We start from the raw sequence: 15,237 nt of genomic DNA, 5'->3' as shown, positions 1-15,237 counted from the left end.
TGAACACTTTTTTATAATTTTAGTAAATTTTAAAATAGTTTATTATTTAAGCTGGCTAGTTGTAATATACAGTTAAATAAAGGATTATTTGATCTATAACATTAATAAAATGCCACTACTATTCTAAAAGCATTTTATGAACAATCTAATGTTTGTGATAACAGTATACATGTCCACATTTCCCAACATTCCTGAATAATTAATTATTGCAAGGAGGTGGATGGCTTATTTAATGAGTAGTAGACAATGGGAGGTGAGTGCAAGTTTCCTTCGTTGCGTTCTCACGAGGACATCCTTTGTCCCAAATTGTTCGCTTCCTTCGAGGTGTTGTGGGTCTCACAGTGACGCTTAGACACTCGATGTTACGCCATGCTTCGCTCACTTCTCCTCTCTGCCTTCTTCGGCCTTGGTAAATATAGGTAGTTGTTCTCTAGGCTATCAATTCTAAATTTATTCATTAATTTCATTTCAAAAAGATTTTATTTCACAGTATTAAAAAAATGTACAAGATATTGATAAAGAAAACATCAAACAATATAAAACCATAGATCATTAAATATTTACAAACTAACAAATAATTAAATAATAATATCATCTTCAAACAAATTAAATATAAACTTAACAATAAAAAAGAACTTACAACAAAAACTTAATAATTGTGAAATAAAATGGAACATCCAATTGGCAAAAGCCCCATGAAGGATGCACATTAGATTAAACTAACATGGTAAAAGAAAACTCAAAGAAGGATTGAACCGCTAAATAAATAATATATTAATAAGAAATCCATACAAAATCTATAAAAAAAATCATGGACGTAAAAAATATAAAAAAAAGGTATTTGGAATTAACTATAAAGGTAGTAAAACGAACTTAAATATACACATTATTCATTATTTCATTCAACAATCCTCAGAAAGCACTCACAATTATCCAACAAAAACAAAAAAAATTTTAAACTTAAAAAAAACCGATTTAATGGTGCTAGATGATCTATTTTAAGGGAAATAAGATTAAACGATCTTGGAGCATTAAAAGTAAAAAAATGTTTGAAAGCAGTTAGATTAGGCTTTGGAACTGGAACAAGCAAGCTTCTGAAGTGATATCTTAATATTACGTGTGAGGGCCGGGTTTGAGCTTCTTATGAAAAATAGTTTCAATACCTTATATATGTAAAGATTTCGCAAAGGGACTATATTTGTAAATTTAAAAATAGTGGCCAGGAATGATCGGTCTTATTTGATTTAGTAATGATGTGGATAAAGGATTTTTGAAATGTAATGAGAGGATAAAGCGTGGATATATATATATGTACCTCCCAAGCATACAAGCCCATAACTTAGTCTGGAGTGTATTAAAGCGTGGTAAACATTCAGCAGCAAGCTTGGAGGACATACATCACACACCTTATAAAAACTTCTCAAACTTCTATAAAACTCTTTTTTTCAGTGAATTTACATGACTTTTCCAAGATAAATTTGAGTCAATGGTCAGCCCAAGGTATTTGTATCTGTCCACTTTTTCAGTCTTAATACAATTACAAACGTTGATCGCAGAGCACGTAAAATGATGTTAGTATATATCATATTCAAAGTTACTTGTACCTCGTAGGTTAAATATCATTAATTTAGTTTTGTCACTTAGGAGCATTGCATTTTTTTCTGTTCTGCATTCTAACCATGCTGATAGATTTATAAACTTGCTTTTGTTACATGACAAGTGTAGGATGTACAAAAAAAGATTTAGTCTCGTAAGAAACTTATCATTTCACACATCTTTCTTACAAAAAGAACAAATACCTTGACAGGTGACCCCTTACAGATATAAATGTTATGTGAACGCTAATTATCTCAATTTCCATATATATGAGGATAATAGGAATATCAGAATAAAATCCCAACATCCATGTATATATATATATATAATTTCAATAAACATTGAATCACAAAAAGTACTTGCTCCGCCGGGAGTCGAACCCGGATCTCTCACTTGCCGGGTGAATGTGCTACCATTACACCACAGAGCGCTTACTTTTTCCGATTCAATTATTTTGTATTTGGCCGTATCTGTCACACATGCGTTTAAATAAGCAAACTAACATATGATCGGAAGACCAAACACCTGTCAAACGACTTTTATTTACGTTAAATTGTATAAATGGCAATAGCCTTATTTAATTTCAATAAACATTGAATCACAAAAAGTACTTGCTCCGCCGGGAGTCGAACCCGGATCTCTCACTTGCCGGGTGAATGTGCTACCATTACACCACAGAGCGCTTACTTTTTCCGATTCAATTATTTTGTATTTGGCCGTATCTGTCACACATGCGTTTAAATAAGCAAACTAACATATGATCGGAAGACCAAACACCTGTCAAACGACTTTTATTTACGTTAAATTGTATAAATGGCAATAGCCTTATTTAATTTCAATAAACATTGAATCACAAAAAGTACTTGCTCCGCCGGGAGTCGAACCCGGATCTCTCACTTGCCGGGTGAATGTGCTACCATTACACCACAGAGCGCTTACTTTTTCCGATTCAATTATTTTGTATTTGGCCGTATCTGTCACACATGCGTTTAAATAAGCAAACTAACATATGATCGGAAGACCTATATATATATATATATATATATATATATATATATATATATATATACATTAATACATTGGAGTAAAAATCACTGGGAGCTTAGGTAGATTTTTTTAATGGCTGGAATCTAAATTGTTAAACTAATCCTGGTTTGCAAAATCATTTTAATGTTTACTACAACTCAATGAATTCAAACTTTAACCATTTAATTAAAGTCCCTTTCTAAGTTTATTAAAGTATATTTACAATCTTTATTAAGCTCTTAAAATAAATATTTATAAAAGCATCTTAAATAAGACCTATGTCCAGTCTATGTAAAAAGTTAGAAAAATCAAATAATATGAATTCGAAGTTACTTTATTTTCTAATTCACATCCTAGTTCTATAAAATTCCAAAACATCTTTTCAAAACAAATAACTAGAAACTGATGACGACGGTTAACAAAGATAGCCTTAAAACATCTGTTGTTCTCGCAGATCTCGGTGGATTTTTTGGAACTAACCAATAACACTTCTGAAAATATGAACTAGATTGTATTTTAGTATCTCTAGGGAAAATTAATAAAGAGACGCAAAAGATCTGCTCGAACGCTAACAATGTAATTTAACAATGGTGCTCGAGCTTGGTTTGAACATATATTCTAACAAGTTTTATTTGTAAACTTAGCTGATTAAGGAAGTGTGATATGGTTAATAATATTAGTACATAAACATTTTTAAGACATGTTCCGGTTCACCTTATAGATCCCTATCAATCTATAATGTAAACCTTGAATGTATTTGTATTACATTCAAGTTGGTATTTTATCAGCTACATGATATGTGTTTATTTATAAAAAGTAGGATTAAAGACATTGATTAATTTGTCCACTATGACAACAATACTAGGACACATGTTAGCAATTATACGATTTGGTAGTCTGGGTGTTAATAACATGTTAAACTGACTACCTTTTGTCATGCTGTCATTTAAAATCTTCACATTCATTACATCCTTGGGTTAAGGCTGTAGCTCCCTTAACCCCATGGTTTTTGATGTAATATTACATTCATAATGATAGCATAAAAGTGTGCTACTGACATTATTACGTATCATTATTGTTTTTGTTGTCTGCTTTAATATTGAGCAAGAAGCATTTCTATGACAACCGTGCGTTGTGCAGATGGTTCTGGGGGAGGGTCACTAAAAAGTTAACAATGGGTTTAGCCAATTCTCTTTAAAATGTTTAACATTGATAAAAAATGTCATTGGCATGGAAAGAAAATTCCCCTGAATACAGTAATAAAATAAAAGAGTGATTTCTAACAACTGTGCTCCCTGAGCTAATAAAACATGCACTTTTTGTAACTGAATGTAAATAACTATACAAGACAAACATTTTGTAAGGTTCACATTCCACTGTCAAATTTTGAAACCCTCTAGTTACTATTAGTCATTAATTCTTGACATATGATAATAAAATTATTATTTTTTCTAGGAATTGTTTTAGCTCATGATACTTCTTTCCTCATTTGATATTTTTGCATAGGTTGTGTCACAAGGAGCAATTATTTGACACTGTTGCTGTAATTTGTGATCAGAAAAGGTTTGCAGTTTGTAAGATATTATGTTAGAAAAAATTAAATATTGATCATTTTCTCAACATCAGCTCTATATATACTTCAACAATTTTCCTCACTTTGCAACAACATGTTCAGATTGTACAACATTTTTTTCTGGTTTGTGCTTTTTTTATGAAAACGTGTGTGAATAATTTGTTACAAATTAAGGTTTGTATGATGCACTGTTTGGAAATCATTGTATTCAGCTAATTGTTCATGGCACCTTGAAGAACTTCTAATTGGCCCCATGATGTTTTGCTGTTGTAAAAAACAAAGCGTAACCTTGCACACAGACACATCAAACCAGTTGTCACACTAATGTCACATGATGAGAGACAATCCCTGGGAGAGATGGGGAGATTGGGCTGCAAACATTGTCAAGGTCATGGGAATGTCATGGCTCGCTGCTCCATTGGGCTTTCAACTGAGACCCAGCTCTGTTTACTGGAAACTGTTACTTTTAATCTAAATTAATAGTTTATTTCTACATTTCATTTTCTTTTTAAAATGTTTTCTTATACTGATAAAAATAAAGAAAGACATTAGTGTAGGGATTAAATATTTGGGAACCATATATCACATTAAATTTTTGGGAACCAGATAGTTGTTGTTGCTGTTTATAGAATTTATATTTTGTACCAAAATACACAACTACACAATTACATTTTTTTATATAAGATAAGTATTTCAACTTACCATTACATTAAATCCATCGAATGAGCAAAATTAAATAAGACCAGCCTATACTTAAAGTCAATGAATCAACGTAAGCTATTTGAATATACAAATATATGCACTTTGTAAAGCATTGAAGATTACGATGTAATCTTAAAGATACGTCCTTGTAGGTTTTGAAGATTTAAATAAAGGTTTGCAGTTTTCAAATAAATAAGTTTTATTGATTCTAATAGAGTCTGGATTCGAAATAATTTGTAAAAATGTTCTGAAGTTATACCATCTCAGAGATTAGCCCATAATCCATGATAATTTGAAAATTAGCAAAGTAAACGGTTTAATATGTTCTAATCTATGTAGCCTAACAATGCATACTTTAGTATTAATCAAGCTGAAATTAGTTTAATTTAATTTAAATTTAATTTTGAATCTAAAAATATCTAGAAATTTCACTCCATCAGTAATTGATAAATCTCTATGGTTCTGTTCATTCTGATTAGATATGAGTGTAACTATCATTTTATATTCTTTCATCTTTATACCATTGATATTAAACCAATTATTTAGGTTGTTTATACAATTATGGGCATTTTATACAACCTGGATATCACTCTCCGGGACTACAACGTATGTGTCACTGCATACTGTGCAACTTTACATGAGTTTTCTGCTAGTCCAATGTTAGATGGAAGATCTGCCACATAAAGAAGGAACAGTAGAGATCCTAATAGTGAGTCCTGTGGACATCTAACATCATTCTTCCCTCAGGATGAAAAATGAACATTGCTTTGGTCTAACATTTTTTTCCTTGATACCTGTCTCTAAATTAAGAGTTTTATAACTTCAGGGAGACTCCTATAATCCCATAGACCTCCAGTTGTTTAAAAGTAATAAAAAGTCATATTTATTTGATACCTAATGAACACCTAACAAGTAAGGAATTCACTTTACACTGGGTACCACATCAGTTTTCAGAGGCTTGAAAAGAGAAACATTTGGAGTGGTTAAAAGAGATGATTAAATTGTTTAATGACGACAATATCCCCTAGGTGTGCACAGACATTGTAACAGGCTCTGCCAGTCTGATTCTAAAAAAAGTTATCAATAACAAATTGGCGTCTTATCTGACTGTTTTATGAATTAAATAGGAACAATCATAGTGTTGAAAAGTGAATGTAACCAAATTGTGATATCCAAGATTGTGAAAGGCATCCAAATTCTGAATTACAAGGAATCATGTTGCATCAAAACAATGTATCATATCATTCAGCTAACTGAAGAACAGATTTTTTCGAATGAACATTTAGATAGGCTGCTATAATATCCACATTTTAAAGCTGAGTTTACCTTCCTTACCTCAGATAAAAATAGGATATAGTCAACTACTTTTGACTCCGTCTGCATAAGAAGAAATTTGACAGCAATAGTAGGAACAGAACAGAGTTGCTGCAACCTCAGATAAATCACTATGTGTGTACCTCGATAGGATGTAACTACTGAAATTAATTATTCAATATTGTAAAACTTTTAGTGGATTGTGAGTTTTGAAAATTGAAAACCAATAAATTTTAGCAATATCTTTGTCAAACCATTTTTTACAGTAATTATTTGTATATTTAGGGACATATTCATCAATTTGCATTTCCATTACAGCACAGCTAATTTTATAACTTCTTTTTAAATAGTTTGACTCTTTCTTAAGAAATGTATTGCTTTTGTTACAGTTACAGTGAACAGCTTTAAGATTACATCCAGGGTTGACTCATCAGATGTGCCTCCATCTGGTCGATCCTATCCAAAGTCTCTGGACCCTCCCTTTCCTGATCACTTGGCTTACGATGCAGTTTTTGCGGGAGTCAAGAAACCTCTCACTGTGGATTGCACCCAGTCAGGAGTCATCTGCAAGTTCCCACTAGTAATTTCTGACAAAGACCAAGAAGCTTCAAATCCTGCCAAGATTGCAAAAGAAGTGCCCATTATTAAAGGAATTGAGGTTCCAGAAAGACTTGACGATTCAGAAGAAAAAGAAGAAATTACAGTTTCTTCATTTATCGATAAAGGGGATGTGAAGGTCCCAATTTATAGAGGTTCTCTTGATGTCGAGTCAATCTCTGATAGCAGGGATAATGAGGAGACATGGATTCTTGAGAAAAACACTCTGAACAAAAAATATAAAATTCCAGTCCGGCTAATCCCTTCCAAGCACAATCAAGCACCTGTGTATCCTGTTCACCATGATTTCCATGATCACTTTAGTGGAGGAGATCTATACCATGGTCATGGACACGGAAGTGGATGGACTCCTTGGATGAGAGCCTACCCTTCAGTCTACCACTATCCCTCCAATCAACCCTGCCAACCCCCAGTGTACCACCACCCCCCTCCTTGCACCCCTGCTGTGGCACCTACGAGGAAACCTGTGATCAATATTGATGATAAGGTCGATAAAGATGAGGATTAAAAGGCTACTGAAACATTTTCAATCTTGTATTAAAATACTTACTTAACTACTTGAGTTCAATTTCTTCCTAGTTGCCATTTTTAGACTCAATAAAATATGATAAAAGGTAAAACTTGAGATGTGAATAAATAAAATATAAATTACCAATATTTTACTTGTGTGAATCTGCATTTATACAGACATATAAATATATATCTGATTTTATTATTAATATATACAAGTTTTATCATTACAAATATGTGAATCTACAAAGGGTTTCAGATCCAAAATTGGGAACTCGAAAAGATAAAGTGTTATGTCAATCTTACCTAGGTAACATTTTGAGTTTCATTAAGATTTTGAATGGAAATTTTAGAGCAATCCTTATTAAAGACTAACTATGAACTGTTTCTAGCAATATCAATAGATATTATTGATGCAGCCATTCAACCTAGTTGTTTGCAAGTTATAAAAAAGATGTTTTTTATAGCTGTGTGAACAACAATAAAATACAATAAAACTATACAATATTGATAGTACAGGGTAAAAATAAACCCCCCCCCCTGTCACCATGATCCAGAGTATCTATTGTGACTTAAGTCCTAAAACTAGATAGCCCAGGTCTTCTTGAGGCTCTTGATAAACCTCAAGATGTCCCTAAGAGCTACATATCCCACCTCAGTGGGCTTTAGAAATGGCCTGTGCAGGTATCTCCACCTAATCAGAGCAATGGTTTCACAGTCACAAATGGTGTGTATAGCAGTCTCTATGGATTCCCTGCAGAAGTGACATGTTTCAGACTCAGAGTAGGTGGTAGTTATGTAGGAAATGCCCAGTCATCAGACTATAAAACGATCTGATGTCTGGTCTGCTGAGTCCAAGAATAGCTTGGCTGTCTATTGATTTGGGTCTATGACGGCTTTCACTTGTCTCAGTCCTGAGAGCCTCCCCAGTAGAGGAGCCTCAACCAGCCATTTTGTGACGATGTTTCTGTCTTGACACTTAGCCAAGCTACAATAGGGTTCTATGCGCCGACAGGCTTGCCAAAAGCGGAGCAAGCATGCCATACACCGGTCCAGAACCGAGTTGTGGTATAAGCAAGTCAGCCGCCTACCAAAGTATAAACAAATGGTCCAGGAAGACACACCGCTTGCGGTGGCAAAGTCACCAAGGACAAGCACTCGGCAAAAGACTGCTTGCTGATTCTAGCTCCGGCTTCACCAGATGGCTGATGGGGCTGGGCAGGGATCGGATTAAGCAAGTGATTGCCTTGATCACTGGACACGGCCACTTCAGGAAACACCTAAACACTCTAGGTTTACGACATGAGGACTCGGAGTGTAGACTCTGCAATAAGTCTGAAGAGAGACTGCAAAACACATAATACTGGACTGTGAGAGACTGGGAGCAAGGAGAAGGGCTCTTTTCGGTGATAAACAACCAGGCGACGAACCAGATGCTAGTATCGGGGAAAAGCTTCTTAGCCTAATTAAGGGCACAAAGATAGGCTTACCCCTCTAACATCAAAGGGGCACACAATAAGCTCAGGTTGACGTGTGAGGATCTGTGAATCCACCCCAATACCCCAAAGCAAAAAAAAAAAAAAAAAAAAAAAAAAAATAGGTTTCTGGTCTACAAGTCTCTACATGACGTAGCTTCAGTTCTCATCAACCTATCCACCGTCACATTTCTCGCAATCTCCTCATACCCCAGCATCCACATCAGAATGACTCTGTTATGGTTTTAAGTAATAAAAACAGACCTAGACCTCATTAAACTTACGGGTGGAGGTGATAAGAGATCTCAGTGCAGCTTGATTGTCTGATGGATATATTTCTTAGCACCCTGCGGTTTCCTAGATAAGTTGATCAAGGCACACAGATTTATCACATGCATTTCTGCCCGTAAGACAGTGGGAAGAAGCCCAGGTCTTTAGAAAGAAGTTTCGTTCTTTCACCACTCACTCCCGCCCCATCATCAATCCTTGACCCATACGTGTACCATATCTGTGCTCCCCTCTCAAAAGAGGAGCCACACTGCGGCCATTCTTGGCACTCTGGTATGATCACCTGGGTGATAAAGAGCAGAATGATTTTATGATTATATCCAAGCAAAATATGTGGATTTTCTAAGTAAGTGATTATGTTCATATGCCCAGCCAATTATCTTGGCTTCCTTGAATTTGTCCCTTGAAGCAATCATACTGCACTAAGGGATGCCTCACCCTTCACAAAAAGATAGGAACGAATTGGAGTTCCTATTTTTATATCACAAAGAAGAGTCAGTCCATACAAGGCTCCCAGAGCTACTATAGGACTGGAGCACATGGCTCCACTAATGTACAGACAGGCCAGGCGCTGAACGCCTTAAGTTCAGCAATCACTGTTTTTTACTTCATCTTTGGGTATCAGACAAGACAACCATAGGGAATCATTGTCCTCACGACGGTCTTATAAAGCCAATCATCTTGAGTCTCATACTCCAGGTTCTACTTCAGAACTGTCTGGTTGGAATAAAAAGATTTATTCTACTTTGTCACAGTTGTACTATATCGTGAAGGAAACAGGATTTTTCAAGACATTTGCCATCGTTCAGTGAAACAAGAAATCAGTAACACTACGTTTCGAGATCTGCAATCTGATCTCTTCTTCAGGTAAAGAACTAACCTAATACATAATTACAAACTAGGTTAAAATAAACAAATCTTACCAAAGCGTTGTGGCACGCCTAAGTCAGGACAGAAAAGTTTAAACCCTTGGATAAGACTGATATTTCCGCTTCATTGAGGATTTTTGAAGAGAGGTTGATTACATTTTTATTATCTGCATCCGTATTCACCTTGCCATCTTTAGGCAAATCACATTTTTTGGGCCTAATTTTTTCGTTTGGAGATTTTCTTTTTCTTATCTGTTTCAGAAACTTTTTTACATCTATTTTGGATGCTTTCGAGAATGTTGTTGAATTCTGTACCGATCAGTGTTTTTAATTCAGTTTTTTTACACTCAATGCTATTTTGGAGGAGGCATCTTTCACGATGATGATATGCAATTCTTTCTTTAAGTAAAGATTTAGAAGCAGAAGACAAAATTTTACTGGCTTTCCTACTATGAAAAGTTTTTAGAGTTTCACTGAACGATGGCAAATGTCCGGAAAAATCCTGTTTCCTTCACAATCCTTCCATCGTCAAAAATAACCTTCAAACTAGGAATGTACTATATCTTTGGAATCCAGTATTTTCCAGTATTCCAGTATTTTGGTTGAAATGATATACAAAAATAACCTTGACTTTATTTGTTGATAACACAACCATGGTGGCTTAGAGTTGTAACCCATTAGAATCTTCAGTAATGACCTCATTTAGTACTAAAATCAAAAATCAAGAAGATGTATTTCCAGTGAAATAAAACAGGTTTACAACAGACATTGTCATAACTAAATTAATTATTTTATACATTAAAACTCTATAACACAAGTCAGAGATATTCATTAATTATATAAAAAGCAATTTGCTTGAGCCTAATAATTCAAGTTTGTTAAATTTATTTAATGGTAACTGTCTCACAGATTCTGGTAACTTATTGAACAATAAAAGTTGTTGATATTTAGTGTTTAGTCAATATAACATAATTATATAATTGTTGTATTCTGTAATATAGAGTATTTTACTATTTCTGTTGTTTTCTACTAGTTAGTGTGCAACATACTGTTTCAAGCAATAGAGTTTAGCATTGGTGAAATGTTTTCTCATAGACTGTTTTATAACCAAATTATAAGTATGGTGGTTTATGTAAAATTAAAACAATTTTATTCAACCAAGAACCAAGCATGCTTGACACTCGAAAGAAACAGCAGAATTTTTATGATAAATTCTTAATATGTGGTGGTAAAATAAAAATATTTCACTTTAAGGCTTATTATTAAAGGTTCAACAATTAGGGTTTAGTTATCCAATATGTACTGAACCCAATGCCAAAGGATTAGAAATTAAATTGTATTTAATAAATAAAAGCATAAAAAGAAAGCAAAAGGATCTAGCTTTTCTTTTTGAAAAATGTTGATATGCATCAGTGGGTATATTGCTTGAAAATTATGCTTTATTTTCATTTGAAATAATAATGCACACTCTTACACTTCTAATTACAAACACCTAATTACACTCTTAATTAGGTAGGTAATTAGATATTTATTACTCAACTTTGCTATAACATTGCTAAACCACAATAGCCATCTTGACAACAATTTAAGCTGTAATATATTAATAAATATGTTTTCCTGTGTTTTAAAGATGACGTGAAAATAACACAACTATAAATCTGCATGTGGTCTTACAACAGTACAGCGGGATTCTACACTTATGACCGAAATTTACTTGGTTATGATACCTGTACAGAAAACTCTCACAATAAATTATTTCTAATCAAGACAAAATCTTGAAAGTTGTCTAAACACTGTTTGGTTTTAACATACCCCTAGACCTAGAATTTATATTCTTCAATTCATGTGTCTTACACAGGTGCATGTCGATGGCAAGGTTTGTAGTCAAATTTGGTGACTTGTACAGAAATCTGTTCTTTTACAGATTTCAGATTTATTCTAGTATATATATATATATATATATATATATATATATATATATATATATATCTAGTGTAACTTCAGATAGTTTACACCCAAAGGCGGCATTAGGCTGTCTATTTTTATAGCTTGAGATCCAGATGGGGCACAAAGAGTAAGTCATCTGTGGTTGGCTGATGGCTGGCTGGTTCTGCCTGAAATGACTTTATATGGCTGATACAGCTACTTCAAGCATCTTAAGTGTAACTGTGGCCTGTCACATGGGTCCATGTCTATCTTGAGAAACATTAGAGCCAGGCTCTGGATAAATAACTCAAGAAAACCATTCTGACTATGACTGATTGAAGTTAGCCTTCCCCATATTCTAAGGGTAAGGCTGTGTCTCTAACTGGAGAGGTCATGGATTCAATTCCTGGGGAGGTCAATAATAATTTTATTAATAATTTGTGGACAGTTTTCCCCTCAAAAAATTTAGTACAGCTTTAAAATGTCACTGAGGTGAATAGAAGCTCCTTAAAAATCCTCACTTTATTGACCTTCCTGAAATGTCCAGGTTAACATTGACTTTGACTCTAATCTTTCAGTCTCATGATTTGGGGATTTAGTGAATGTGATGAAACATTGCTAACTCTCATCCTTATCTGTTTGATTCTGTGTATCTTAGATTGTGAGATGCAGCAAACAAATTGCTTGTTACAAAACATACCTTTTTAGCAAACTATTTGCTCACAGATGATTTGTAGTTTTTTAAATTAACTTCTATTTTACCCATGGACATATATAATTGGAGGGCTCTAGAGGATTTTCAAAGACAAACATTAAAACTACACCCAATAGTTTTGTTTTAAGCTAGAACACATTTATGAGGCCTTAAAGCTGAACAATTTCCCAGAAGATTCCAGAGTCTGTATATTTGAAGGGTATTTTGTACTTACTAAACCATCCAGTGCATCAGCTACATATAATTGGTTCCAGTTTGTTCAGAACAATACAGAGGAGTATGTTGATGAAATATATATTTACTTCTGGACAATGTATTCCCTCTGTTTTAAGCTAGAACACATTTATGAGGCCTTAAAGCTGAACAATTTCCCAGAAGATTCCAGAGTCTGTATATTTGAAGGGTATTTTGTACTTACTAAACCATCCAGTGCATCAGCTACATATAATTGGTTCCAGTTTGTTCAGAACAATACAGAGGAGTATGTTGATGAAATATATATTTACTTCTGGACAATGTATTCCCTTTGTTTTAAGCTAGAACACATTTATGAGGCCTTAAAGCTGAACAATTTCCCAGAAGATTCCAGAGTCTGTATATTTGAAGGGTATTTTGTACTTACTAAACCATCCAGTGCATCAGCTACATATAATTGGTTCCAGTTTGTTCAGAACAATACAGAGGAGTATGTTGATGAAATATATATTTACTTCTGGACAATGTATTCCCTCTGTTTTAAGCTAGAACACATTTATGAGGCCTTAAAGCTGAACAATTTCCCAGAAGATTCCAGAGTCTGTATATTTGAAGGATATTTTGTACTTACTAAACCATCCAGTGCATCAGCTACATATAATTGGTTCCAGTTTGTTCAGAACAATACAGAGGAGTATGTTGATGAAATATATATTTACTTCTGGACAATGTATTCCCTCTGTTTTAAGCTAGAACACATTTATGAGGCCTTAAAGCTGAACAATTTCCCAGAAGATTCCAGAGTCTGTATATTTGAAGGATATTTTGTACTTACTAAACCATCCAGTGCATCAGCTACATATAATTGGTTCCAGTTTGTTCAGAACAATACAGAGGAGTATGTTGATGAAATATATATATTTACTTCTGGACAATGTATTCCCTCTGTTTTAAGCTAGAACACATTTATGAGGCCTTAAAGCTGAACAATTTCCCAGAAGATTCCAGAGTCTGTATATTTGAAGGATATTTTGTACTTACTAAACCATCCAGTGCATCAGCTACATATAATTGGTTCCAGTTTGTTCAGAACAATACAGAGGAGTATGTTGATGAAATATATATTTACTTCTGGACAATGTATTCCCTCTGTTTTAAGGACACTAGGAATTCAATTATAGGAATCCTAGGAATATGCTTACTCTCATGTAAGTATATACAAGTGTTTAGTATGTAAAATAGTACATTGCATATTATCACACTCTTATAACATTCCTATAACATATCTATGAGTACTTTCTAAATTTCAAGACTATATGTCTTTGCAAAGTTGGTTAAAATCAATAAAATATGTCTTTAACAGACAGAAAAGAAAGTGAGGTAATGTAAACATTTGAACATTTCATACATAAGATCTTTGCTCCGTCTATCTCATTTTTCATCCATAATCCCAGTCAACAGTCCATAATAAAAAACTCTACCGTTTTGCTCATTACGAAAATGACATTGCAGGTTTTGCTAATTCGATCAAGCTTTGTACTCATATGAAACCAGTCAATCGAAGGAAGTAACTTCACTACATGTGCTAATTTGTTTATTCTGTGTTTTTCTTGGTGCCAACAGAAATTAAGACTTCCTATGGGCCGATGATTTCAATTTTCAATAGTGATGTAGAAGTAGAGTTTTACATCGAATTGCAACTCTCTTGGCCAAATTGCTTGTCATTTATCATGTGTACAAACAGACAGAATCGGATTTTGTCGTTTAAGAATTGGCAGAACTTTGCCAAATGCCCAGCCAATAAAACTTAAAACTATTGAAAAGAACCTGTGTAAAAAAACCCAGAATAAATAACAGTTTTGATTTAAATTTGTCTACTGTTAGCTTATACTAGCCAGTTCACTCATGATATAGAGCAGTTATTCAGATACTCGTAATTCAAGGCAAAGAATTTTAACAATTTATGCTAATGACAATTCTGGTGAACAGTAATTCATATTCACTTTTTAATACTAGAGTTTGTCTCTGTGTACTTCATGGAGCTTTACAATTGAGGATTGTTACTATCAATTGATATTGTCAAATTTATTGATAAAACCAATGCCTTCGTTTAGCCTGTACATCATATTGTTGTAATTTAAAAAAATTTAAATGTGGTAGTCCAGATTAGTTGCTTTTGAAGACTATTGAACAAATTTCCATTCAAAGAGCGATAACTAAATTTTCACTTTATAAATTTCGATATGATCGAGGATTATAAAAAAGTTTGTAATGTTAACTCTTTGATATAAAAAGACCCAGCATTGGAATACCAGTTTAAAGATGAGTGGAAGTAATGAGAAACCAGTTCCAGCAGTACCAAAAGGTAACAAAAATGTTTGGATAGGGTTAGCTTGTATTTTTATCACAGTACCTTAAAATCTACAATGA

At 33.8% G+C, this 15,237-nt stretch overlaps 1 protein-coding gene across 1 annotated transcript; it reads left to right on the top strand.

Annotated features, from left to right (window-relative positions):
* Window positions 1-271: 271 nt before the first annotated feature.
* Window positions 272-7,386, top strand: LOC124362348. Its single transcript, XM_046816778.1, has 2 exons — window positions 272-409; window positions 6,601-7,386. Exons 1-2 carry the CDS (start codon window positions 370-372, stop codon window positions 7,335-7,337), a joined length of 777 nt encoding a protein of 258 aa, XP_046672734.1. The 5' UTR covers window positions 272-369; the 3' UTR covers window positions 7,338-7,386.
* Window positions 7,387-15,237: the final 7,851 nt, after the last annotated feature.

The sequence above is a fragment of the Homalodisca vitripennis genome, chromosome 5 (genome assembly GCF_021130785.1).
Source record: "Homalodisca vitripennis isolate AUS2020 chromosome 5, UT_GWSS_2.1, whole genome shotgun sequence".
Lineage (NCBI taxonomy): Eukaryota > Metazoa > Arthropoda > Insecta > Hemiptera > Cicadellidae > Homalodisca > Homalodisca vitripennis.
The sequence above is the reverse complement of the archived record's forward strand: the minus strand, read 5'-3'. Positions and strand labels throughout refer to the sequence as shown.

What these genes read in the sequence shown, in the direction of transcription:
- LOC124362348 (XM_046816778.1), top strand. Translation starts at nt 370, where the DNA reads ATGCTTCGCTCACTTCTCCTCTCTGCCTTCTTCGGCCTTG. An exon ending in CTCTGCCTTCTTCGGCCTTG is followed by an intron (nt 410 to 6,600) that starts GTAAATATAGGT and finishes CTTTTGTTACAG; the next exon opens with TTACAGTGAACAGCTTTAAG.